This window comes from Brachypodium distachyon, chromosome 2 (assembly GCF_000005505.3).
Source record: "Brachypodium distachyon strain Bd21 chromosome 2, Brachypodium_distachyon_v3.0, whole genome shotgun sequence".
NCBI classification, from domain to species: Eukaryota; Viridiplantae; Streptophyta; class Magnoliopsida; order Poales; family Poaceae; genus Brachypodium; species Brachypodium distachyon.
The window spans coordinates 32,466,525-32,493,444 of NC_016132.3; the positions used below are offsets into that span (position 1 = coordinate 32,466,525).

At 43.6% G+C, this 26,920-nt stretch overlaps 2 protein-coding genes, 2 long non-coding RNA genes and 1 pseudogene across 7 annotated transcripts; 1 reads left to right on the forward strand and 4 right to left on the reverse strand.

Annotated features, from left to right (window-relative positions):
• Nucleotides 1-246: 246 nt before the first annotated feature.
• On the reverse strand, nt 247-2,219 carry LOC106866169 (replication protein A 32 kDa subunit B-like). Of its 4 annotated transcripts, none has more exons than XM_024459802.1 (8): nt 2,037-2,219; nt 1,621-1,911; nt 1,458-1,523; nt 1,203-1,280; nt 1,041-1,113; nt 837-907; nt 658-720; nt 247-547 (listed from the first exon to the last, which is right to left on the reverse strand). In XM_024459802.1, the coding sequence occupies exons 2-8, from the start codon at nt 1,686-1,688 to the stop codon at nt 466-468; spliced, it is 501 nt and encodes a 166-aa protein (XP_024315570.1). In that variant the 5' UTR covers nt 1,689-1,911; nt 2,037-2,219; the 3' UTR covers nt 247-465. The 4 variants fall into 4 exon arrangements, with proteins under 4 accessions (XP_024315570.1, XP_024315567.1, XP_024315568.1 ...); XM_024459799.1 differs by having other exon boundaries at nt 1,458-1,499; nt 1,571-1,911; XM_024459800.1 differs by lacking the exon at nt 2,037-2,219 and having other exon boundaries at nt 1,458-1,499; nt 1,571-2,021.
• A 1,095-nt stretch (nt 2,220-3,314) lies between these two features.
• LOC106866166 lies at nt 3,315-3,957 on the reverse strand. The gene is made up of 2 exons (XR_001406084.2): nt 3,732-3,957; nt 3,315-3,656 (listed from the first exon to the last, which is right to left on the reverse strand). It is a non-coding gene; the product is annotated as an uncharacterized LOC106866166 (long non-coding RNA).
• Nucleotides 3,958-4,821: 864 nt separating this feature from the next.
• On the forward strand, nt 4,822-6,330 carry LOC112271054. Its single transcript, XM_024459962.1, has 3 exons — nt 4,822-4,903; nt 5,060-5,265; nt 5,375-6,330. Exons 2-3 carry the CDS (start codon nt 5,233-5,235, stop codon nt 5,882-5,884), a joined length of 543 nt encoding a protein of 180 aa, XP_024315730.1. The 5' UTR covers nt 4,822-4,903; nt 5,060-5,232; the 3' UTR covers nt 5,885-6,330.
• Nucleotides 6,331-10,984: 4,654 nt separating this feature from the next.
• LOC106866125 lies at nt 10,985-15,867 on the reverse strand (annotated as a pseudogene).
• A 935-nt stretch (nt 15,868-16,802) lies between these two features.
• Nucleotides 16,803-19,266, reverse strand: LOC106866144. Its single transcript, XR_001406072.2, has 3 exons — nt 18,417-19,266; nt 17,516-17,651; nt 16,803-17,425 (listed from the first exon to the last, which is right to left on the reverse strand). It is a non-coding gene; the product is annotated as an uncharacterized LOC106866144 (long non-coding RNA).
• Between the last annotated feature and the right edge of the window lie 7,654 nt (nt 19,267-26,920).

The window sequence follows — 26,920 nt, forward strand, 5'->3', positions numbered from 1 at the left end:
CTGCTTTTCACGTCGTCCTGAGGCCCCTAACCCAACGCAAAATCGTTAGGGTTTCTAGTAGATTTTTGCGCACAAACCTTGTCGATGACCATGCAAGAACGTTGCACCTATCGGTTCACGTACATGAGTAGATGTAGAATGGCATAGCTTTGGACGTACCGTTACCCAAACATTTTGCATGTTTGCTCATGTACAGAGTTACTGGTAAATTGACATTGTTTTCTATGCAACATTACGCAGCATAAGTTAACATCAGAACAATTCAAGGTGCGCACTTATTATACAGTAGATACTAATAAAGTTGCCACATTATGGCATTCAGCGGGGACGGGACGCAACACCGTGACACTAGATAAAACGGAAATGCAAATCACCTAACCACCAGTTGTCCCTCGCGAGCAATTAACCTTCAAGAGGCAACGTGCGGTATTGCCAAGGAACAACTATCTGTAGGAAAAAGCCTCGCTATCGGTGTGCTAATATGTATCTGTCATCTCCGATCACTCGAAGGATCCTGCGCTGCTCAATGAGTTTGTTGATGGCCGCCCTGGTCAATAATGATAATTAGGATAGAAATTCTCAACCATCTCCAAATATTCCATATATAGTTAGGGGTGTCGTATTAAATTATTATTTTCGCGCAAAAGTTAGTCGTACCTTAGCACAGGTTCAGTGGCATTAACACTATTTGCGATGAACCTAAATGTGAGTCCAGGATCCCTGTTTCACGAAATGACGGAAAACCTAAGATTGCAATAAAGAAGATGAAAGACATGGATGTTGCATGGGGTCGCGGGAGAGTGATTCCTTGTATGGTAGCAAATGAAAGGACATACCCCTCATCAGTATAGTCTCTGACGATTTCATACACGTCTTCGATGAGCTTCGCGCTACTTGGTGATGGAGGCTGTTCAGTGAAATATAGTTATCGGATGCCTTCATAATACCTTACGATTTAGCGTTAACTTTCGGAGTTCTTATCAGGACTGTGCAATGCACTCTACGTATTCTATTTGAAAATGTATTGAATGTTTTCTTACCCTCCGCAGGTCGAGATGCGTGTATATGCAATACAAGTAGTGCTGCGTTACGTCATTGAAGTTTGTGATTTCCCTGGAAATATGTTGCATGGACTGAGGAAATTATTGTCTATCCGTAAAAAAATAGATATGCATCAACATTCACGGGGGTGTTTCACGTACCTGAAATTCGATACTATGACGCTTGGTCTACAGTCTTTTACCTCCGGGCACCCCACGACCTCTATGAAATTCGATTCTCTGTATTCGCAAGAGATTAATTCATGGATGCAGATTGTAGGTCTCAAATATATGCAATGAGCTATGATACTACTTCCAGCGAATAGTCAGGATTCAACACATGTCGTGCAGGCTTCAATAATATATAACAAACATTTATTCTTTCTAGACGAGGTCATGGTACGACGTGGTTCGTACCCGGTGGTCGCAACGTCCATATCCGATGGCAGCCCGGTTAACCTGGGAAGGCCTAATATTAGGCCACTGTCAATGGTATGTGCGATTACTAACTTCGGGCAAGAAATACTAACCAGTACGTGCAAGTCACGTGCCTGGTACAGTCGTCGAGCTGGAAGCATACCTTTTCACTAAACGTTCGTACAGCCCATCGTTGGCCAACGAGGCGCACCTGCACGCGTGTTCGTACATTCATTAATTACACGTACGAGTACCCGCTGTGAAGTACTCTTCAGTAATTCACAATGACAGCCTCTGGTCTCAAGTTTCAAAAAAACGTAGCTCGGTTTAACATGCGCTTAGTGTGGTTGGCCTCACACCGGAAATTTCCGGGGGGAACCCATCCCGTTCGTTGGCAGCTGCGTCGTTTAGCTGCTTAGCCGTGACGGGAAGCATCCTTTCGTCCCCCCGGCAACTGTGAAAAATAATCATTAGTACACATTCACATCTAGCGCACACGAGCCACTTGTACAAAATGATCGCTATCTTCATGCAGTTCTATGTAACCCTCGGCGTATATTTAGTATAAAAGGATATTACATGGGCACGTGCAGGTGGCATCCCCACAGGATGGCTCCGCGTTTGTGCCCTATTACCACCGGACGATCCTCCGTGCTCGTATTGGTAGCGACGGAACTGTGACGGCCAGAACGTGGAGGAGTGTTGTTGTTGCCGTCCATGCAGGCTATAGTGGAAAAGCTGGTGCTAGCTAGCAATTGAAGATGAGGTGCGACGGGTGAGCCATGTTTTATAACACAACCTGCTATATATAGCGAGAACCGCTGGCCTCAATAGAACTGTACATCTCGTGCGTCCTCTTTGATTATGGATACTTGGATACTGCGAAAGGGTGGCCCGTGTTTCCTAAAAAAGCATGCCGCCATTGAACCTCCAATACGCTACGTGTGGGCACGTGGTGTACCAGGCGAATCCACCACTTTTGGTTTTTTTTTTCCTCAGGACGGGACCGCACGAGGATCTTCAAGCCAAAGTGTTGGTCCCGAAATGCCAACGTGAGATTCCCATCGCGTGCTCCCAAAATGTACGCGCGGTCACTCTCGTGTGTACACCTGTCAATGATGTGTGCGCAAAGCTTTGCTCGGACCATCCACCGGTGAATTATTGTTTCTGTTTCCGGTTCAATTATGAATGATGAAGCGACCGAACCACATTAGCAGTGTAACATCAACAAGCTAGAGATAAGTATATACGTGAGGGAAACGTTCTAATAGCAGCCAGTTGTGGCGATTCCATTGTAGTCTTCTATACATTGTCTGAGTATTCACCTCCACGTTCATGACAAAAATATCACTGTGTCATATATTAATCTATTAGTTCACGTGTCTTTGGTATCGTTCTTTCGCTTCTCAAAGCAGACGGACTGGATGGGGCGGTGCTTCGATTTTTACGCTGGGCGCAGATGGCTCTGCGAGACAGCTATGCACAGTCATGAAATCAACCACACGTCTCCGCGCTCGGTTGTCGGAATGGGTTATGAGGGCGACGATGTTTTTTTTCAAAAAAAATTGAACAAATGTAGATTTGTGTGTTGGCTGGGGAAAGAGAGTTGTTCCAACGGACGGATGCACAGGCATGGGACCCCCCCGGATGGTCCATTTAAAAACTCATAGCCCTGGAACTCGCGAACGTTCCTTCCCCACATCCAATCAGTTATTGGATCTATCTGTAGCTTAGCATTAATACTACGTTGTATACGAGACCAGCTATTTCGTGAGAGCGGGTATGCCTCGTTCCTGGTTTACGTTTCATCAAACATTCATAGTACCTTGTATCGTTTGAGAAGTGGGACCATACGGGTGGGTGAACTGGGCTTTATTTATTTGTTATCGAAAGCAGGCACGCGCTTAGGCATCAGAATCAAGCTACAGTACACGTGTAGAACATTGAGATGGCAGTAAGTAAGACAATCAAACTACACATAATTATAAGCGTTTCTATCTTCTGCTCTAGAGAACGAAGACGTCCCTCCATGTAAGAACGAGCATCGTTGGTGGCATTGTTTGCCCCGTGGTAGTACGGATCGTGGTTCAATCCAGGAACTGCGGCCAGAACATTGTGCCGCTCCATTCTTCCTTCACGCGGCAAGAACTTCGCGTACGTTTCTTCTGGCTTCAGGAAATTGCATCCGTTTCTCGTGCCCTACAATAGCCAGCAAGAATGAGTCCATACTATATTTACAAAAGCACTATAGGATGAATGGTTGTTGATTCTTACCGTGTGAAATGGGCACTTGTAGAAACGTTGTCCGCGTGTCGCTGGCTGTGAAGATGTGAATACTTCGACCTCGGCTCTACCGCAGAAAGGGCAGGTCACGAGAGGGAGAGGCTCTGCTCAGTTCATCATAGCGCTAGAGCTGGACGACATTGCTCACCTATATTAGCACTGGATCAACTATGGATGTGGAGTTATAGAAGGCCTAGATAGCTTGGTTGCGTACTACTTGAGCTTGATTTGGGCGGGTATACATAGGCACATAACGAAGCAACGATCCACCTCTCCTGACCATATTCCACGAGAGCGTTTTGGGGAAAATGGGGCCCACCACGTGCGAACCTTCTGTTCGTAAAGATCACGTGAGTGTGGTTAGGCTGCCGGAATTGGTACGTGTGATGCGTTCGGGACCTTAAAATAAAAGCGCGCGTCGTTAAGAATGGTAATTACATCTGTATCATACGGATTGTGAAAATGTTCGACCGTGTTCCTGTAAGGCATACTCTAAAATATACAGGACATAACCATGCCAGGCCGAATTGTATTTTGCCATCATGTAAGTACCGTTTGCACCATTCGCTGTTGGCAGTGAATATATATAGTACCACACACGTGTTCTTATTTATGATACGATGAATACTGACTACATTGTAACGATGTAGGGGGGGGGGGGGGGGGGTTGTTTCTTTTTCATCTTGTTTTTTTTTTCTCGGATGTCCAGAATATACATACCAACGTGTGCGCTCGTAAGTGAGAGGAGCATGCTACCCACGCGATTAAGCGAGTTATCGTCGAAGATTAAGCACCTTCGAGCGTGGTAATCGGGATCACCGGTTCGATCAGGTTTGGACAGCAGCTGTGGGTCTGCAGGGCCAAACTTAGATCTAATGTATGGTGCCTTGGTATACGCGCGTACCATCAGACGGCCGTTAACGACGGAAGGAAGACAGAAATTCCCTCAGAGGGGCATTTCAGGGAAAGTCTGTCGGTCCCGCGTCGTCCAAAGTATTTACCATTGCTGCCTGCCCGCATGGGTGCTTGCCCCCCTTTTCGTCCCATTCCCCCCCCCCCCCACCCCCCCCCCCCCACCATGTACTCGTCGCCAGGCTTCATCTTTCTCCAGCTTTTGTACTGCTCGGCTGCCTCGATTCGTCCTCACCTGCATCCGGGACAAGGTAAAAAACAAGATCGGCTCTGGTCTTTGTTCCCCGTTTGTAAAGATCTGTTATGATTGCCACAAATTATTCATGAACCTCCATTAAATATTAGTTCCGTACGTTAGTTCCACTCTTACGCCTGCGTTTATCCCGATTGTTTATTGTGGATCAAAGAAGCCCAGGAATTTGAGGACGATTTCGGCACCGACGGGTTTCCAGAACGGGACGAACTCTCTTGGCCAGTAACGAAGGCACCAACTATCAGCGATTTCTTCGGTTCGCCGGGTGTTGATCTGTGGTATGGGGTGCTGGATGACCCAATCGTCAGCAACATCGACACATCTCCAATGATTCCACCGGTTGCTGGGGCAGACATAGAGGTTCAATGCCAACCCTCAATCACATTGTGTTTATTCTTGTCAGTTATGCTCGTTGCTTCCCAACTTATGTTCTAAGTCCTAAACATGTAACTCGTCGTGTACTGGGCAGGGACAAACCCTAACTCGTGTTCACCCACCGACTGGCGTGGTTCGTGGAGAGCATGAAGTGCCCGGCTCCGGTACACTGCCAGCACTTGCATCAACAGTCGCCGAAGTTGGTCTAGCACCAACTGTTGAGCTTAGTGTTACACGTACTGATGACCCTGCTGAAAGATCCGCTGTCTGCGTGCTTTCGACGGAGTTTTGGAGTCCTTCCTCTGCGCATCGTGGCAACCGGGCAAGCATGGACTCCTGGAACGTAGATGTTGGTACGTTTCGTGGTGAGATGCAGTCCTCGCCAGTTGCATGCCTGGTTACTGATCCAGCCATTCAGCTCCCTGTTACTGCCCCCACGCATAACAATCCATCGTCTCGCAAATACAAGCTGATTGATGGCGCTAAGCGTGGTAAGAGGATAGCTGAGACCGGTTCAAGCAGCGTCGGGGGGCTCGCGGACGCTCAAAGGATGATCGCATGTGCCAACATTGTTTCACAAGGAAGACGAGGCAATGGCGCTTAGGCACGCGGGAGAAGAGCCCCCTGTGCAACGCTTGTGGGATCCGACTGATCAAGAACGGAGAGCTACATCCAGAGTATCACCTAGCAGCAAGCGAGACATTCGTCGGTGCGATCCACTCAAACATCCATCGTCGAGTGCTCGAGCTACACAGTGAGAACCAAGGCACGGACGGGAGTAGCAGCTCCACCGGCGAGACGGCAGCTTGACAGGTGTGTAAAGGTAAGCAGTCCGCCATGCAACGAACGTAAACTAGCAGTAAGCATATATGCCTATGTTGGAAGACCCAGAGCCCATTCGTTTTTGTCATTTTGGGGCTGAAGAACAATATATCATGCTGGGTACTTTACGTCTGGGAAGCATCTTTCCCATAACATTTGCTTGTCGTGTCGATGTGTTGTTTTATTAGGAAGTGATGACTTTCGTGTTACCTTTGTGAACTGATCGTACGTGTTTTGCTGCGATATATTCTTATATGGCAGCGTGTGAAATGTAAATTAAGCAATGGAAAGCCTTTTGCTGATTTCGCGTCTTGCTATAATAACCTGTGTTGCTTAGTTCGTGGTGGCTATGTTTCTCTGTTGATTGGCTGTTGTTGTTACTATCAAGAGTCAGCATTTCAGATATGATCGCGACTTTAAAATTACCAGCCACATCAAAACTGTTCAAAATTTAGAGATAAGAATGGTGATGCTCAAGGTGCACTTGTCGTACCAACCTTTATTTCTATATCCAGAGCACTACACAGTTCATTGAACACCTAATATGGAAAAGTATGTACTCTGTTCAGGGCACACTGTTCAATGAAAACTCCTGCAAAGATTCTCCAGAAGTCTGTCTAAGAGAAGCAGAACATGCTTTGTTACCCGCGCACCAAAGTATGTTCCCAAGTTTAATATACGTAACCGTTATCCGACATTGGTGCACACTTCCCTGATGATCCATGGTACAGCTTGAGGCGTTAACTTTGACAGACATTTCCGAACCTAATATTTCTTACGCCTGACTTCATGTCCGCGAAAAAGTAATAAGAGCGTTAGCTCATGAGCTCGGAGAAGTAATAAGAATCCATCTTCCCACGGACGTGTTTGTGAGAGACATATCGGAACAGAACTAAATGGGCTGCCCAAGGGAATAAACGCACATGAAATGGCAATTTCCACGGCATACGAATTTTGGAATGATTAACGTTGACCTTGTCATGTCTGCTCCAGGTATCAACTATGTGATCGTCCAGATATCTGGGCCCAGCGACTCAACTAGTACTATTATTCACGTCGGCTAAGAAAACCCATGAACAAATTAAAAGACACAAACGAGAAATGATACAGACGAGTGCGTCAAACATTACACACACAAGCGACTGTGATCCACACCCAAGTCTTATGTGGTGGTTCGCGGGACTGGATGCAGCTGCAACTCTCCTACAGAGGCGAACGGCTCACGCGGGAGGCATCATAAAAAATAATGAAAGAAACAACAAGTTCCTGTAACATCCCAAAAATTTCAAACTTTTACATATGCATTGCATCCATAAGCATCATGCCACAATTGCACGTTTGAATTCAAATTTGAATCTCAAAAAGGTTTTAAAAAGTTTTAATTTCAACTTGAACCTTAGGGTTTCCACCCATTTGAACTTTGGATTTTCAAACCAATAGGGTTTGAGTATAAAAGGGGTTTAATGCATATATAAGCTATCCCATAATTTTTGGATAATTATTTGGAGTTGAAAAAGTATTTTATTTAAATAGATATATAGCCTAGAGGCATTTATAGGGCAAATGTATTTTTATATATTTTATTTTGAGGGGAAATGAAACGATCCCCCTTCACCAAGGGTTCGATCTCTGTGCTTACTTGTGCTAGTCTTTGGATCGACTCACTAGCACACACAGTTCAAGATGTAATACCAAGATACAAAGGTCAAAAGTACTTTATTACATCGTATCATTCAGAACTTAAATTGTACTTACAAACTTGCATGACCTCCTAGGCCAGCATAAACAAATAACGTTCAAAATCATGATAACAATGTATCATGAAGCTGGAGCGGAAAAGTAGACTAAAAGGGCATCATCTACTCCCAGAGGAGAGAGCATGTTGGAATGTAAGCACATGACCCAAAGAAATGTCGACGAACCTCACTCTTCGTCAGTTTTACCTGTATTATTAAATGCAGCCACTACGTGGTCAATACATTTGAATGTATTGGCAAGCTCACTGGAGTTATAAAGGATCTACCAAGTACATGCATAGTTTGGCTAAGTGGGGTTTGGCTATTTTGCATGAAAAGTATCAGTATTCAAATCCTATCATTTTTAGACAAATAGTTTTGAATTCTATTGCACACGGGGTAGAAACACCCATGCTCCTATTAACATAGGCACATTGAGTAGAAACATCAATGCTCCTACCCAGTTCAATCCATTCGTTTTATTATGAAATTGGGATGAGTGAGACTTTCCTTACAGCCCCAATATCCAGTTGCTCATAATTGTCCGTAACCGGGGACACGGCTAAGTACTTAGTTTGACACTCTCGAGAGGTGGTACACTTTACCCACAAGAATTCGACGTGTTAATCCCTTGCTGTCCTCCGGGTGGAGTAGGACGGCATCGACTTCAAGAATTTTCAGAACATGTTCACCCAAACCACCTGAGGGACCCGCGCTCCCACCTACAGAACTACCTCAGTACAATCCCTCGGATCTGGGTAAACATTTCTTACTCCATCCAGGCAGAGCCCATATTACCATGTGGTTGTACTGGAAGCTACTAAACAGGAAACTAGTCCAGTCTCTGGTTATCCCGGGTGGCATCCCACATTGTGACGAAGGCGCTCCCCGAATCCACGGGAGAGACGTCCATGGACGATCCGTTTCTGAATCCACAGAAACTCGACTCAGAGGGACCCATAGAAATGGACCTAACGTCACGACATCCGAATACTCAAAGCAGCCCACCCAGAACGGTTCATTGAATTACTTGTTTTGCCATACACTAGAAAAACTATGTTTATAACTCAATAGTATCACATTGTAATAATACCATCCTCGTATAATATCATAGCATAGCATTTTACTACTACGATGGCAATTGGTGGTGAAGGTCATGACAAAGATATCATATACTACTAGGACAGATAATAGCTAGCATAGATACAATAATAATCCTAACAATGCAACTACTAAAATCTAGTGCATAATAAAATAATGGGTACATGATCAAATTGAACTTGCCTTGATAGTAGTTGGAGTTCAAACACTCGTCACAATCGCAAGGGACAGAGAAATAAACATTTTGAATTAATCTATTTGGCTGATGCCAATAAAACCTCATTTTAGGGTTTAAACCCTAGCCATTGCAATTTATTTAAAAACCCTAATTGCATGTGCTTAATTATCAATGCCTTGGATCAGTAGATCACCCAAATAAAATAAACCAAACTCATGTCACATGTTTTGCATTGCATCATGACATGCATATTCTTTTACTTGTATGGTGTGTTTATGTATGTGTATGTTTGTTGATTGTATAGTATTCTCGGAGAGCGAACCTTGCGATTGTGACGAGTGTTTGAACTCCAACTATTATCAAGGCAAGTTCACTTTGATCATTCACCTATTACTTTGTTATGCAGTAGATTTTATTAGTTGCATTGTTAGGATTATTATTGTATCTATGCTAGCTATGATCTGTCCTACTAGTATAGGATACCTTTGTCATGACCTTCACCACCAACTGCCATCGTAGTAGTAAAATGTTATGCTATGATAATATACGAGGGTGGTGTTATTACAATGTGATACTATTGAATTACAAATATAGTTTTCCTAGTGTATGGCTAAACAAGTAATTTAATGAACCCTCCTGGGTAGGCTGCTTTGAGTATTCGGATGTCGTGATGTTAGGTCCATTTCTATGGGTCCCTCTGAGTGGAGTTCCTGTGGATTTAGGAATGGATCGTCCATGGACGTCTCTTCCGTATATTCGGGGAGCGCCTTCATCACAATGTGGGATGCCACCCGGGATAACCAGAGACTGGACTAGTTTCCTGTTTAGTAGCTTCCAGTACAACCACATGATAATATGGGCTCTGCCTGGATGCAGTAAGAAATGTTTACTCAGACCCGAGGGATTGTACTGAGGTAGTTGTGTAGGTGGGAGCACGGGTCCCTCAGGTGGTTTGGGTGAACATGTTCTGAAAATTCTTGAAGTCGATGCCGTTGCTACTCCACCCGGGAACAGTAAGGGATTAACACGTCGAATTCTTGTGGGTAAAGTGTACCACCTCTCTAGAGTGTCAAACTAAGTACTTAGCCGTGTCCCCGGTTACGGACAATTATGAGCAACTAGATATTGGAACTGTAAGGAAGGTCTCACTCATTCCAATTTCCTAATAAAAGGAATGGTTTGAACTGGGTAGGAGCATTGATGTTTCTACTCAATGTGCTTAGGCTAATAGGAGCATGTGTGTTTCTACCCCGTGTCCAATAGAACTCAAAACTATTTGTTTAAAAAGGTTAGGATTGAAAATGATACTTTTATGCAAATAGCCAAACCTCTTCTAACCAAATTATGCATGTACTTGGTAGGTCCTTTATAACTCTAGTGAGCTTGCCAATACATTCAAGTGTATTGACCACGTGGTGGCTGCAATTAACAATGCAGGTGGATCCGACGATGAGTGAGATTCGTCGTTTTGTCATGGGTCATGTGCTTACATTCTAACATGCTCTCACCTTGGAGTAGTGTGGCCCTTATGTTTTACCCTTTTCCGCTGCAGTTTTGAAACATTGTTTTATGATGATGAAACAGTATTTGTTTTATGCTGGCCCAAGAGGTCATGCAAGGTTGTAAATACTATTTAAATTCTGAATGATGCGATATAATAAAGTATTTTTGATCTTTGTTTCTGTATACTTCATCATGAAACTGTGTGTGCTAGTGAGTCGATCCAGGGACTAGCACAGTAAGCACAGAGATCGAACCCTAGTAAGGGGGAGGATCGCTTCAGTTCCAACGACAAATTGTACGTGTTCTGCTATCATAATTTCATTGATTGTATGTTGTTGAATTCAGGCATCCACGTACTGAATGAACTTCTGCGGCCTTCATGTTTTGTTGCCTTCTAGGTGGAACAGGTCGTAGAGGAGATACGATGCAAACATCATCTCGTCTTCATGAAAAAAAATTATGTGAACAATCTGAAAAATACAATGGGACGACCTGATGCATCTAATGCTTCTGATGTGCGTCGTATGTGAGCGTCAGGACAAAGGAGGCCCGCGATGTTTGAAAGAGCATATTTATTAGCTACATGTGTGTGCACCTGCGTGGGTAACCGCTGGTGTATCGATGATTTCCTCTTTCAACTTTGCGAACAGTGTATCCATCGAAGAATTTGCAAAAGTTCAGAGTGTGGAGACCAGATCTATGGCTGTTATTCAACATTGTGAAACTTATTAGTTGTCAGCAACCTTATGCACATCGATGATTTAATGTAGTCATGAAGGCATACCTCTCGCATGTTTTGTTTCCTGTAGAGTAGTTTTATTTCAAGGGCAGCCCGATCGTATTGCCATCCGTCGAAGAACATCCCGGCACAGTCAGCCAATGCTTTCTTGATTTTATCACATACCTGAACGTGCAAGCTTACAACCTCCTTGTCGGCATCGTCCGGTAGGGTGGGGTCGTACACGGTCAGCCTATTTTCTTTCAAATCCACGGCATAGCACGCCCATGCAAAGTAGGTGTATGCTGGGAGCATAATCTGCCATGTATCATATAACCCAATGAAGCTAAATGTGTTGCAAATCATGTGTCCGACGAATGTGATTTGTAAAGGTAAGTGTTCGTACCAATCTGCAGTTGGGTAGGTCATACTTTACGTGTTCTCCGATAAACTGGTCACGTATCGTCACAAAGAACTGTGGATCTTCGCCTGCCATTACCCTGGTCTGGAATTTGATTTATTAAAATGTACGAAGAATATTAATACTGAGGTAACGTGCATCTAGAAAATTAATAAACAACTAGTACCGCGATTGTACTTCTCCAAAAGTAAATACTCACCACCAGATCGGTCTCCATGTAATGTTTTCGGCTGACCAAAAGAGGATGCTCATAGCTGCATCGTCTGCCTGCTTGAAACACCTCATCATCAGGCTGATCATGTCATGGTCGAGATCAACTTCTCCCGCGAAATTCTTGCGCAAATGCTTTGCCTTCAGCTCCAGGAAACTAGGGACATGGTGCATTATCCAGATGCTACATCCGAAGAACATAAATAAGACACATGTTACATGTAAGCGTAAAATTATTTGTTGGACCAGTAAAGGAAACATTGCAGCATCTGAACTTACATATCCCCAATGTCATCATCATTAATAGCTGTGACCCACTGGTGGAATGATTCACACTGATCCGCGGGGTACTTCTTATCTTCCACAAAACAGCACTCTTTTGAGTCGTTGCCTAAGATCCTTGCTCTTCGTTTCTTGAATGGTGATGTGCTGACGTCAAAATCAAGTGTTTCTGCGTTCAGGTTGATGGTATCCTCGTATCTTGTGTCCTTTTCATACAATATCTGATGCTGGAGGAACTTGTTCATGGAACCCGGCGAGTACTTAGAAACGACCTCACCGAATTGCCAGTACGATGGAAATCGTCTACCGTACCGACTAGTTGGAGTCTTGAATTTGTTGTTTTCTGACCCCATATGAACGACGTCGGAAACTGAATGTCTGATGTCTGTTTCTCCAGCATCAGACTGAGGGCTTTCTATACCCAGGCTAAATGATGGAACATATGTAATAAGTGGGTTAAATTTGTCAAACCTTGATACAGGTGTGTTGTCGCATGAAACAACAGCAGTTGATTGTTCCTGATGGTCTGTTCCTGATGAGGCATGTAGGTTATGTCACCTTGCTGTGTCTCTTTTTTGCTGCATGTTGCAATGTTGATATCTTTATCTGTGTTAGCCTCTTCTCCATCCAGAACTGAAGCTTGAGTGCTCTTGCCATCGACTAGTCGCAGTGACAGCTCGCATTGCACGTCGTCCGGTATGTACACTTCGCTTGGGCTATTCAGGTCTGTGAATAACAGGTCCATGAAGCTAAAATCCAACATAGGAGCGTCTGTCTGAAGTGAAGTGCACAGTCTTTTAGATTTGGTGATATTATCATTGCATAAGGTTGATGCATTTCCTGCGCAGCTACTACCAGCCCCTGCCAATGGATCAAGTGTTACGTACGGGGTTCATGTGTGCGTAGGGGGGGGGGGGGGGGGGGCTCAGGGGATTGACCTGAATCGTTGCACATGTGTTCAACTGTAGGGACATCCTGAAACATGACATCCTTGTTCTTTGCATGAATACGTGCTATGTTACCCAATTCAGCCTAGAAATTCCGCTCCGCTTCCTGATGCGCCGAGGCTATGTACTCCCTGTTTCTCATCAGCAGTCCATGAACTGCCTCCGTGCCCTGCATTTTATTGTAGATGAAAGATATGACAAAAGCGAGAACAGCTACTAGGATTTGCTCTGCTGGTGTCTGGGTTTGTGTGTCAGTATATTCAGTTATCATGGATACCTGGTTCGAGAGCCTCATCAGCATGCCAATCTGCTTCGCGGTGGTCCAGTCAGCACCGGCTAAATTTCGAGCATCGGCGGATGATTGCTTCCCAAGCGAATGGTCCTCAATTTTCTTGGGCTGCAACAATTCATGATGGATATCATGAGACGTTGCTAATAAAAATCCTGCAAAACCATGTATGGCAATCATACGTCTCCACATGTGGTACTGACGAGAGAGGCTCCATATTCGACATCATTCTTTTCGGTCTTGTGTCAGCATTAATCATTGATCTCAACCTGTCCATAGTTATTGCTTTAATCAGTGGGGTTGTCCCGTCTGGTATGTTTAGTGCGCCAAGGTTAACGTTGTCCAGGTAGAATATCTGTACACACATGAATGCATGAGAAGCTAAAATCACAAAAAGATACGGCAAAACAGAGTGTACATGAGACATCAATGAACAAACTGAGCATAGTGTACGTGTCAAAATGTCATTACCCACCACCTTAACTCTATATTCAACGGCCTGAAACAGATGTACCCACTAACAAGACGTGTGTCCGTACATCTAGGAATGACTGACATCGAAATGAATAACATCGGCAGTAAACCTAGTGTCCAAATAAAAAGAGAAAGAATGATGAGGTGATCATTTCTTAGGTCGAACCTGAAGGAAGAGTGAGCACCCATTTATGTGGGAAACTGCCAAGTTCATGCACATTTCAGTTTTTTCGCAGCATCGCAAATCTCCTCTACAATATACTTCCCCCAGTTGAATTTGGTGATGAGGCTTGGGTCTGTCAGCGCTGGCCAATAATCTAAACTGCAGTAGTTGTACTTCGATGTCGGAGCAAAGAAATTGCCCATCATAAACACAATAAAGGCCGTCTTGAATGCATCAATCTCATCTTGATTCATATTATTCCCATAATATTTCAGCAGGATTGCTTGGGCGGCTTTCAGTGATCTGGATTCTTTCCCTTGAATCCCAAGACGGCCTCTTATTTTCTCTATGGCACTCTCACTTCGATCTAAGCTTTGGTCTCTTACATCTCTTCCTGTCGCAGGCAGACCAAACACTATGTTGATGTCAGACGCCTTGAACTTGTACACACGGCGCTCATCTATGATTATAGAGCTGCTCGTGTCATCCACTCTAGATAGTAACCACCGAGAAAACTTGAGGTTCAGCTGCTTGAGCTGTGGAAAATACAGCATCCCACCATAGCCAATGCCACGTACAATTTGCTTCTTCAGGCCGTTGAAGCTGGCAATCACACTGTGTACCAACTTCACAGATCCCCTTGACGTAGCCCCATGGAAAGTGTTCATCAAGTCGATGTCATCGGTCTCCTGATCCCACCTGTTACGCAACTGCTCACTTTGTTCAATGGCGTTTCCTTCCATGCGTATTGTCTACACCTTGCGACACAGCACAAGGAGCATTCGTTAATTTGGAAATTCAATGTTACAGTAAATACAGTGTGCCCGACGTGGGATGTACAGTATGGCTACGTTTTCACCTGTAAAACCAGTCAGCTATGCGGAAATTAACTGGGGTGAATAGGCTTTATGCGGGAATTAACAAATGTGGTTGCTTACACATATCCACATACCCCAGCAGACCGATGTTTGCGATATTGTTCCCCACAGTGAATGGGAAGCGACGTAAGCTCAAACCATTAAGAAGACTCTAGGAACCATGCGCGAGGGTATAACTTAGTCTGGAATCTAAATGTAGCTCATTCCAACATCGAAATCAGTTTTGAATTCAAGATTGAACTGGTCACCAATTGATTCATGCGTTACTAATGGAGAATGATTATGGTACGTCACAGCAACAGCGCAGGAAAAAAGCTATAACACGAGAACCATATATGTAAGAGAAATCCAAACATGAGACTCATCCAGCAACCGTTGTGAGTACACGTTATGATTCGTCTGTTCAGCACGTCCTTATTACGCACCAGTACAGCATGTTTCACATACTTTGGTTAAACATGGATCGATTTGAGACAAGGATAGAGATCGAACACACAACAGGTATATGAGAGCGCATACCAGCTCCGGCTTTAATCCAACACTATATGTTCTTCGGGCAGGGATGGGGACGAACGGGGTAGCAAAAACCTGTGATGGTCGTGGTATCAATACTTCAGATTAGTGATTTCGGAAAAGAGGGTCCAATTCGGAGCAGACATAAACTAAAAAGTTTGTTCACCTCGATCTGGCTGGTTGTAACAGATCTGATTGATGCGGCTGAATTCGTATGAGGCCTTCTGCTGCGATGGCGAGAAATGGGGTGGTATGGAAACTGGGTTGATTGCAAGTGCTCTCTGCGTAAATCTAGGATCTACGATGAAACATTGGGCCCCTGTGATGTGTAGAGGCACACATCATGCGGCCTGCGGGTCTCTACCAGCAGTTTCAAAAAAAGACCTAGCATCTTTCGACGGCGGGATCTAACTCCGAAATAGTTCCAACCTATACAGTAATGACTCGTCCCTTTCGAGTTTCTGCGGTACAGCTGTTGAATGGTGATGGGCGCTACCTCCTTTGCTTTCTGTTTGGGATGTCTAACACGTGTCCGATCGTCAGACAATAAATGTTATGAATTACATATTGCTTTATGCAAATTAGACGAGGCGTGCAGAAGCAACACTGGTAACTAGTCATGACTGGACCTTACGTACCAGACACGGTATTGGTGCGTTTGGACAGTCGTTCTACGCCTCCTGTCAGTTTATTTTACTGTAACCAGGACGTACTGTACCTATTCATGTCGGGCACATTGTATCTACGTACCAGACGCAGTATTGGTCCGTGTGGACGCTCGTTGTACGCCTCCTGTCATGCATTAGCCTTTGCGTGGGTCGTTCAGTGTTCCCCAAGATCAAAAATATAACCATGTCCTTGGTTGATTCCAGTTTGTTTTTTGCTTTTACCTACTTTACAATAAATGGCCCAATGCAAATCATGACAACATGAGAAAGGATAGTTACGCTTGGCCCATCTGGCAACTTCGAAATCAACCAAGCTCGAAGTCGCTTGTTGAAGTGAACAATCAGCTCTTTCTGAGTGTCGAACATAAAACATGCTGAGTCAAGACTCAATCAGAATATCGCAGAACCGACGTTATTTCCCATTTGATGTGGACTCAAACTTTGTGACCTTCTGATCATTGGTGGGAACGAGAGTCTGCCATAATTACCGCGTTATGCAATAACTAGGATACGATTCAAACGAATAATCTATGTCATCAAACGGCCGGTACGAAAGCATACAAAGAAGTCGTTTTTGAAAACTTCGACCTCTGTTTCCAGAGGGAACTGCGTTGCAACGTTACACATAATGATACATGCGTTTCACGAAAAAAGCAGGATGATTGATGTCTACTACATGGGCTAGATGTTATAACCAGTTCAAATGGTCTGCGACGAAAACCATGGATCACTGGATACAGATGCAATATCAGTGTTGCTGTCATGTTTGGGGCAACATCACGGGACTATGTTTGTGCTTCGAACCTGGCACTTGATGCATGGCCCATGTGATTTGGGGATTTTCTCCACATGGATCTTGCGTTCGGGGTTGGTGTGGATGGTAAACAAGACCAGAGATCCAGGGAGGATGTCTCTGTTGTTCATGAGGAAAGTGCGCCATGCTCAGCTGATGTCGATCCTGTTGTCATCCGTATTTTTCTTGTACCGCATTTCCACTGCAAATACATGTGACGAGCCCTCGAGGTCGGCCCTTTCTAGCGTTATCCTGCCTGACTTGGGTAGATTCCGTATACCTACTTTGGCCGAAATGCGCTACAGATCAGCCCAACCTGGCCCATGCATATATGTCTGGAAATTGTCGTCGGCAATGCGCACATGAAAGATCAATCCTTCGCGTGTGATCAGTTGAGCATCCTCGCCATCGTGGCACTCAAAAGGATCACGCTTCTCGCATGGAACGTACTGCACATGCCATCACACAATATTGTTAGCATGACAAACTATATTCAAGGCTAACGAGGTGGCAAAACAACGACTCCTTGAGACGCTTACCACTCAGGTTCCTGAATTTTTGTTGAGGACGACTTTGAACATGCCAAGGGCCGTCACCGTGTCGCCGCAAGCTACTCCAAGCAGGTTGTTGCAATCCGGGCAAGCCATCATCGTCGAGCCAGACAAACTGAGCACCCTGAAACAAGCAAGATGCATGTACTAAAGGTTAATGCAGGGTCATCGTCGTCCAGAATAAAGCATAACGTCCACCGCACACCTCCACATAATGAAAAATGACTCTATACCGAGATTTTGTTAAGGTGCAAGTCATTGGTTTGATCCCAACATTGGGAGTTACAGCCATTTGTTTGAGGGACGCTACAAACGCGGACACTCTAATCCAGGTAAAATTCAATCCGATGACGACGATGACCCTCCTTTGGCAAGTTAGTCTTCGACCATGACATCGAACCAAGAAAGAAAATCAAAACCTTCCAATAAAAGCGACCAGCTAGCTCGCTTAGAATTGGAGTCGGTGATGTCGCAAGTCATAGAAACGTAATGACTCCAGTTATAAATTCATTTCCCTGCTGTTTTCATGGTCGCACTTGAAAGAAGGTACTAGTGCATCTCCGAGACGGTGGTCAACACGGAGGTGCATCGCCGGGTTTAGGCCAAAGGAAGAATACAGGAAAAAACAACACAGAAAGGAAGCGACGACGAACAAGGTTCCACCCCAGCTATGGCAAACGGAACGAAAAGGAAGCGACGTTCCACCCAAGCGATGGCAAACGGAACGAAATGTTATAGATCCAGGAACAGAAATAGGAGTACCACAGAACAGATTATATGCATCGAAGATCTATTGAATTTCAAGTGACCGCCTCGGAAATGAATGAATCGAGAAAGTAATAGCAGGGGCAGGTGCAAAAATCAAATTGGAGGCATTGGGAAAACGTACCGGCAGCACCTTTTCCAACCCAAGCTAAGGCCTGACTCCCATCACCGATCTTCTCTCTGGCGAAGAAATGCGGTGTCAGCCGCAACGGCGGGTGGGCTCAGATCCCCCAAGGATTGCTCGAACGTACAGGTCTATAACATTTCGTTCCAGTTATGAACGAGTACAGCTTCTACGCCATTCCAGCCACAGCGGATATTTCTATTCAGTCAAAGTCAGTCAAGTTAGATCTAACTTGGTGGAGCCTAGCACTTGAAGCTGTAGGGACCTCACACAGTAGCCTAGGGGATTCGCAGGGTGTTCACAGTGCGCGGATGGTGTAAGCATGCGGTTCATAATCTGGAAAGACTATAAGATTAACAAAACTCATTGGGATCCACGCTTGGACGTTCGCCCAGGATAGATCGGGCACAGACCCACCGTACCAATAAGAAATTTCTGGAAAAGAGGATGGCCGGCGCAGTGGGGGCGGCACGATGGACAACGATGGGGGCGGTAGAGAAGAGGCAGCGCGACAGAGATTGAGGAGGCGAAAAAAAGCCGAGCTTGACCAGACGCATAAAGGAGATGGCGGCAGCGCGGTGTGGTGGACGACGATGGGGATGGCAGCGAAGGCAGCGCGACGGAGAGGCGACAAGATTGATGACTATGTCAAGCTTGCGGTGGAGGCGGCTGTGGTCGAGTGCACATGGGACCTGCGACGGAGATTGGAGGCGGTGGCCGAGCTTGGTCGGGGCCAGCGGCGGAGATGGGGTGGCGTAGGATGCAAATGGGATCCCGCGAAAGTCCCGCTTCTAGTTCATTTTTCATCTTCTATTCAAAATTTGAGCAAAATTTGAATAAGAGATTTGGCAATTGAACTAGAAGCAGGACTTTTGCGGGATCCCATTTGCACCCTTAGGGTGGCGTGATGTGGCTGCTGCCGAGATCCGTCAGGGCCAGCAGCGAAGGTTGGGCCGCCGATGAGATGGGAGACGGCGGCGGAGCTTGGCCTGGAGCCTGGAGCAGGGAAGCGAGATGGGCGATTGGGGAAGGAGAAAAGAACGCCCGGAAGAAGCCGTAAGAGCAGGGGGAAAAAACGATTCCTTCGTTTCCCCTCGGCTTAAGCCATTAAAAATCATATACGACACACCATGGAACGACCTAGGGCATGGACCAACGTTGAAGCCGTTAGATTTATGCGAGCGAGCAGATCGAGGAGGACGCACCTGAAATCGGGATTAGTTAGCGTGAGATGGAGCAAATCAGACGATGGGAAGATGGGTCCAGCCCAAGGTGATACTGGGCTGGGTCACGTAGGATTTTTTTCCGGCTTAAGCTGGGAGCCTTTCCTCAAAAAAAAAAAAAGCTGGGAGCCTGGGAGGGTCTTTTTGCATCAGTTGGGCTGGGTTGAGCCCGTGGTGCAGACCACCAAACAAGGCCGAATTTGCATCGATCATGCGAGCCCGTGGTGAACTATGTCTAATGTAAATTTTAATTAAAAATAATATGATTAATTATGAGCAGCCCAAAAATCGTTAAATATGTTAATCTTGCGATTTTTACACACAATGCAAAGATTCATGTTTTTTCCCAAATAAACAACAAATTTTTAGTCTTTGCTACATTTATGATTATGTTTAAAGTAACATAAATCCAGACTAACACTTTCCTTGTAAAAAGCATGCAACCGTAAGAATAAAATGGAGAAACTAGTATTGTAATTTTTTTTCAAGAATGCAACCCAGCGGGTGCATCTTCAATTAAAAAAGAAGAACCAGAACTCCAGAAGCCTAGTAAAATGCCGCAATGGCAAACAACGCCAACTAGCGGCAAGAAGAAACGAAAAAACTATGTTACGGCCATCGACCCACTCGCCGTGAAGGCCGGGAGAGACACTCTACCCCTAAGAAGTCCAGCGTGCTCCCATCTAGCGAACTCCTCCCAAGTCCGCAAGAATCCTCTGAAGCGAAGCGCCAGCGGCGTTGAAGACAACGTCATTCCGGTGGCACCAAATGGTCCAGAAGACCAAGTTGATCGCCATATGGAAGTCCTTCCGATCAAGGTGCGGGATCACCATGTTGTAATATGTTGATTGCTGAATATCTTGAGCAAAATAACATGTACTTCGTACATGTTATTTTTTGACGAGAACTACGATTGAGTTTACAAAAAAAAAGGGTTTTTTAATTTCTATGCCCTTCATCCCTTAGATGTACTCAGGAATACCCAGGCCTCAAAACTGTGCTTACCTCTAGACTTGTTCGTTTCTGCTTTCTCGCAAATGCCCTCACGGAGCACATGCTAACGGTCAAGCCCCTTTGACCGTTTGCTTCCGACGGGTGGGCCAGGAGGAGTGCTGACAGGTGGGGCCGGAGCCGCGTTTCCGGCGTGTGGGGCTGCGAGGAGACAGTGCAAGCGGGCAGGTCTTAACGTGTTTGGTTACCTTACATGCGGGCCACGTCCGTGCGTCCTGACAGGTGGGGCGGTAATCGTTAAAGATAGGTGGGCCGAGGAAAGGCCGACCGCTGGGGCCGAGCCCAAGGATGACAGGTGGGGCGAGGCTTCAGATGACAGGCGGGGCCAGTGTCATCTTTCCTTACATGTGGAGCCTACTTGCTCTCCTTTACTCTTGCTCTCCTTTACTATCACCCAAATCCAGACCAGAACCATAAATCGGTGGAGGACGGTGGCGGCGCTGCGGCTAGTAGGTTTGTAGAAACGAACGGGAGGTGGCGATGGCGAGCAGTAACCCACCTCCGTACCACAACGCCGGTAGCTGCCGCCGATTCGAGGAGGAGATATTTTGCCGTGGGGAGCCTGATATCCGGCCCGATGTGGCCGAGATAGTGATTTCCCGCACCTCTGGAATGGAAGAGAAGGCGGCGAGGCTGCGAGGTAAAGCCATCGTTGTTACCATCCATACAGGATCAACGCTCAATCCGCCGGCCACTTCGGCTGAAGAGGTCATGGCAGCTCCTAAGCAGCGCTGCAACTTCAAAAGGGGAGTGCGCATCACGGTATGTCCTGCGCCGTCATTTTTCTGATTCGCTTTGATTCGAGTGATGATTGCATGGCAGCGGTGATGCAATCGATGCGCATCAGGTGCCCTGCCGGTGACATCTCGTTTCGCCCCTGGAGCTCTATCTTCCGTGGAGAGGAATCAAAACTGCCTTTTAGCTATGTTCTTACCTTGGATGGACTGATGGAGGATCCGCAAGAGCTTGAATTTGTGAAGAATTTGATTAATCAGTTAGGAGGGGAGTTCGTGGCAATTCTGCGTAGGACTGATCCGCGCTGCGTGAAGCTCAGGGCTTGGATGCGTGATCCTTGTGCCATCCCGAAGCGGTTGCTGATGAGAGTGCCTTCTTCGGCCACACAACCAGCTCCTGAATATGCTGATGAGATCATTGATGATTCAATTGCAGCGGGGGCAGAACCAGAAACCAGACGTGTTGTGTCGTTCGGGGTCATCGTCCATGTTCATGAAGTGGTCGATAGGTTTCATCTTCTTACTGATGGTTCTGACCACAACAACAGGGACTACTCTGATTCTTCTTCAGATGATGAAGCTTATCTGAACTATGGTGGTTATGGAATACCGTGAGGAGATGTCACTCGCCTCCATGAGTTCCTCTGTTTTGCTGGCGCTGTAGATGGCTCAAGTCCTCCAAAAGGAGGGGTTAATCCATGTTGATGTTGTGTTCTGTTTAATGCATGTTGATTTTGATGTATGTTGTTCGAAGACTACCTATTTGTACTGATCAAGAGCAGGTTGTTGCTCTTTATCTGAACCTGGGCATGTACTGTTATCGGAACTTATCATTTCCTATGAATTTCTTTCGCAATTTTACTTCCTCCAAATTTATTTCTGACTGCACAAATGTATAGCGAATGGAAAGTTATGCAAGATTACCAAATTTCAATATGTTTTGAGAAGGTTGACTTTTCTTGACCAGGAAATTTATAGCGACATTTGGCTGTCCCAGCTTACCCAAATGGACAATTTTGGAGGAATCTTAGAAAATGAACTTGCTCCAAATTGATTTCAGATTGCACAACTGGAATCCGAATGGAAATTTATGCAAGATGACCAAATTTCAACTTGTTTTGTGAAGGTTGACTTTCGTTGACCAGGAAAAAATGGCCACGTTTGGCTGTCCCACCACACCAAAATGGCTGCAGTTGGAAGAACCCCCAAGATTCGATCTTCTCCAAATTATTTTCTGATTGCACCAATAGAAAGTACATCAAAAGTTAAGAACACGAGTGAAATTTGAAACCCATTTGAGAAAGTTGACTTAGCGTTGACCAGGATTTAAATCCACTCAAACAAATTCAAATCTGCAAAAGTAAAGAGTTTTTTTGAACTTTTCTTCGAGGAGTCAAGTACTAACAATGTTTGCATACTTCCAATAGCTGTTCCACAACTTCAAATCATGTATGTCGTATCATTTTGGCCCAAACACAACAAATTTAACTGAATTTGAAATTCAAAAAAATATGAAAACACATCCAAATTGAAAATGCTCTACATACATGCAATACATACCAAATGTGCTTAGTGTGCCAAATTTTACAAGATTTGGGCAAAGTTTTAAATTCAAATGTCAAAATGAGTTCATTTCTCCAACATCTCCCTATGTGGTGCAATGTACATGAAGTATATTGTGAAATTTAGATAATGCTCTGATATTTTTTATGTGATGAAGTATCACTAAAAATTGACACTTGCATAAAATCATTACTTTCGGACAACTATTTCATATTATTAACATTGTTATACTTTTGAGTTAAGTGTAAATCACAGTAATGAAGTAATGAAGGTATATAACATTTAATTTTCATTTCTGAAATGGTTTGCTAATTTTTGAATATCAAATTCACTAAAATTTGCTTTTTTTCACATTTTTGATGTCAAACGTGTGCAATACTAATCCCAGAAGATTTAGACAGCTTTGTGAGTGCATCACAAGTGTTTCCACCAAATATGAGATTTGCTGGACTTGGGATACTATATCTTCGTATATTCTTTGAATTTCTGAGTTTATTTATGAAAAATAGATAAATCCATGGAACTAAATAGAATGATGAGAAAATCGATGAAGAAAAGTTGTGTCTGGACCATACAAGTGGAGCAAAATTGGATTCCATCCGGTTCAGTCCAATTTGAAACCTATTTGTGCATGAAAACAGGGATTTCAACACACCAAAATGGCTGAAGTTGGAAGAACCCCCAAGATTCGACATTCTCCAAATTATTTTCTGATTGCACCAATAGAAGGTACATGAAAAGTTAAGAACACAGTTGAAATTTCAAACCCATTTGAGGAAGTTGACTTCGCGTTGACCAGGATTTAAGTCCACTCAAATCCATTCAAATCTGCAAAAGTAAAAAGTTTTTTTGAACTTTTCTTCGAGGAGTCAAGTACTAACAATGTTTGCATACTTCCAGTAACTGTTCCACAACTTCAAATCATGTATGTCGTATCATTTTGGTCCAAACACAACAAATTTAACTGAATTTGAAATTCAAAAAATATGAAAACATGTCCAAATTGAAAATGCTTGTGCATACATACAATACATACCAAATGTGCTTAGTGTGCCAAATTTTACAAGATTTGGACAAAGTTTTAAATCCAAATGTTAAAATGAGTTCATTTCTCCAACATCTCCCTGAGGTGTTTCAGAAACACTATGAAACACCATAGGGAGATGTGGTGCAATGTACATGAAGTACATTGTGAAATTTAGATAATGCTCTGATTTTTTTTTACGTGATCAATGTATCAACAAATTATTGACACTTGCAGAAAATCATAATTTTCGGACAAATATTTCATATTATTAACATTATTATACTATTGGTGTAAATCACAGTAATTAAGGTATAAAACATTTAATTTTCATTGAAACCTATGTGTTTGCGTTCTAATAGGTTATAATGGGTCCAATGGACCTTTCTTAAATTAATTTCTTGTCGTAAATGTATTGAAAAAAGTGATTTTTCTTTTAATGCCGAAATGTGCTGAAAATCCAAAATATGTACGAAATATAGTAAAATTGCTCTAGAAATTCTGAAATTCTTTGAGAAAAACATGTAACATGTAAGGTTACCAAAGAAAAATTCTTATATGTTCTAAACCTTTATTTACAAACGTTTTGGACCCAACACTTGAAAATTGGATGAAACTCTATCAGTGGCGGGTCAAGAAAAGCCCGCCATTGATGTAAGCCAGCCACCCGACACTGATAGTTATGGTCGGTTCGGACATGGATCCCCTGACGTACGTTACCCTGCAGTTTGGTCACTGGCAGGTGGGCCTCATGCTTGACAACCCCACATGTCAGTGAGTCTATGTCTGTGGAGGCTACGTCAGAGGATCTCCTTCCGGTTCTTGTAATCAAACTCACTTTTTTTCAGTGTTTGTTGCATTATTATTTTTAGTGTTTTCGCATTATTATTTTCAGTGTTTGTTGCATTATTAATTTCAGTGTTTTTGCATTATTATGTTCAGTGTTTTTTGCATTATTATTTTCAGCGTTTTTGCATTATCAATGATTCTTACGGGTCATATAGAAATTCGAATGGATCTTGAAAACACGCACACACACACACACATATATATGTATATATATATACGTATATAAGACATTGTTAGCATGTCTTAATTATATAAGACCCATCATCAGCGTGCAAGATCACAATTGCATGGGATCCTATGATTTATGGTGTGCAGACGAAGAATAACCAAGGAAGCAGACAAGAAGGGTGCAATGTGTCATGGACATTATCATTGAAGCACAAGAATACTCTCAGGATGAAGGAGGCCACGTTCGCATGCATCCAAAGAAGTGGCAGCCAAAAAACCTCATCTTTTCATGCATGCATGCACTCAAAATGCTATAAAGAAGGCCTAAGACCTATAAAGAAGGTGCATCATGACCAATAAGAAAGGAGAAGTAAATAATGCATGGGAGCACTATTGAAGCCAGCCATATCTTGCCTATAAAAGGAGCCTCTGCAATGGAGGACACACAACATTCCTGAGAACACAAGCTTTCAGTAGCACGAAGTTAGAGCAGCTAGCGAGCAAACCATATGCTCTCTAGTAGTAGTAGTAGTAGTAGTAGTAGTAGTAGTAGTAGTAGTAGTAGTAGTACCTCTTCCCACTGTAATAAAGCCAATATAATCAAGGTAGTGTAACATAAGTTCGGGAAGGTAGTAAGATAATTCCCTTATCTTTGTGTAAACCCTTCGGGGGTTCCCGAAAGGGAAAACCGTATGTAAGCTATATTGTGAAATGAAGTAGTTTAGTATTTCCCTTGGTCTTGTTAAATGTGTTTATACGGGTGGGTTGCTTATGCTAGGGATCCTATAGGAGAAATCTCTGCGTGTAGTTCTCTGTTAAGCCTCTCGTGTGGCGTTTGAACGAGAACCCTGTAACCGTAGAGAAGTGTTCCCTTCGGGTGGAACTGCCTGGGAAGACGATAAGAAATCACCCATATAAACTTGTTTAAGAACACCTAGGGAAATAAACTTAGCTACTCCTGAAGCAATATAGTGAAAAATACGGTGAGTACTGAGTAGTATTTTTATACCACTGCACGACCGTCGGTAGCTCCGTTGGCCTCACCAGCCTTAAAAGATCCTGTAAAAGATAATCATAATAATTAAATATCAATCAATCATATAATTAAATATTTAGTATCTAATATTTATATTAAGTTTGTGTGGTATTAGAGCTAGGTTTAATCATTGAAAGATTAAAGTATCTAGACTTAGAAGTTAGCGCAGGTAAACTTATCAATACTAAAGAAAATATTGACATCAGGTGCAGAATAAATCCCTCTGAAGAACATATTTGGCATACTGCTCATAGTCAGCTAAATACAATTGTTGATTTGATATATAACTTTTTTATATCTTGGGGAAAAAGGCAAGACAACTTAGATAATTTTTTTTTGAATTTATACTTAAAGAATACCAAAAACTCGCAGAAAAATACTCAGGGTTGAATAATAATATTGATATAGTTTTGCATAAGCTAGAAGAAGCCAAAGCAAAACAGAACATAGTCTGCAAGAATAAGGATTACGTTAAAGAAGAACTCTTATCCATTGGAAAAAATATTGGACATTGTCTAAATAAAAATAGAGACCCTTTACCTAGCACTGAAACAAAAGGAGATATTCCTGCAATTAAAGGATTTGTAAAAGAAGTAAAAACTTTGATCCTCTCATAATTTGCATGTCCGATTATAGCCAAGCATTACAAGAAGTATCTAAATATTTAACACCGCTAGTCGGATTCTCTGATCACGATTCGCCAAAGGAAGTGTAACATCCCAATTTTCAAAACACTTCATATACATTGCATATCATAAGCATCATGTCACCCTTGCATTTAATCACTTTGAAAACCCTGAAATTTACCGAGAAAACCTCTATTCAAAAATGCTTTTATTTGACTTTGGGCTTTGATTCTTACTTTTGAGTATTTGCATTTTAACCCATGAGGATAT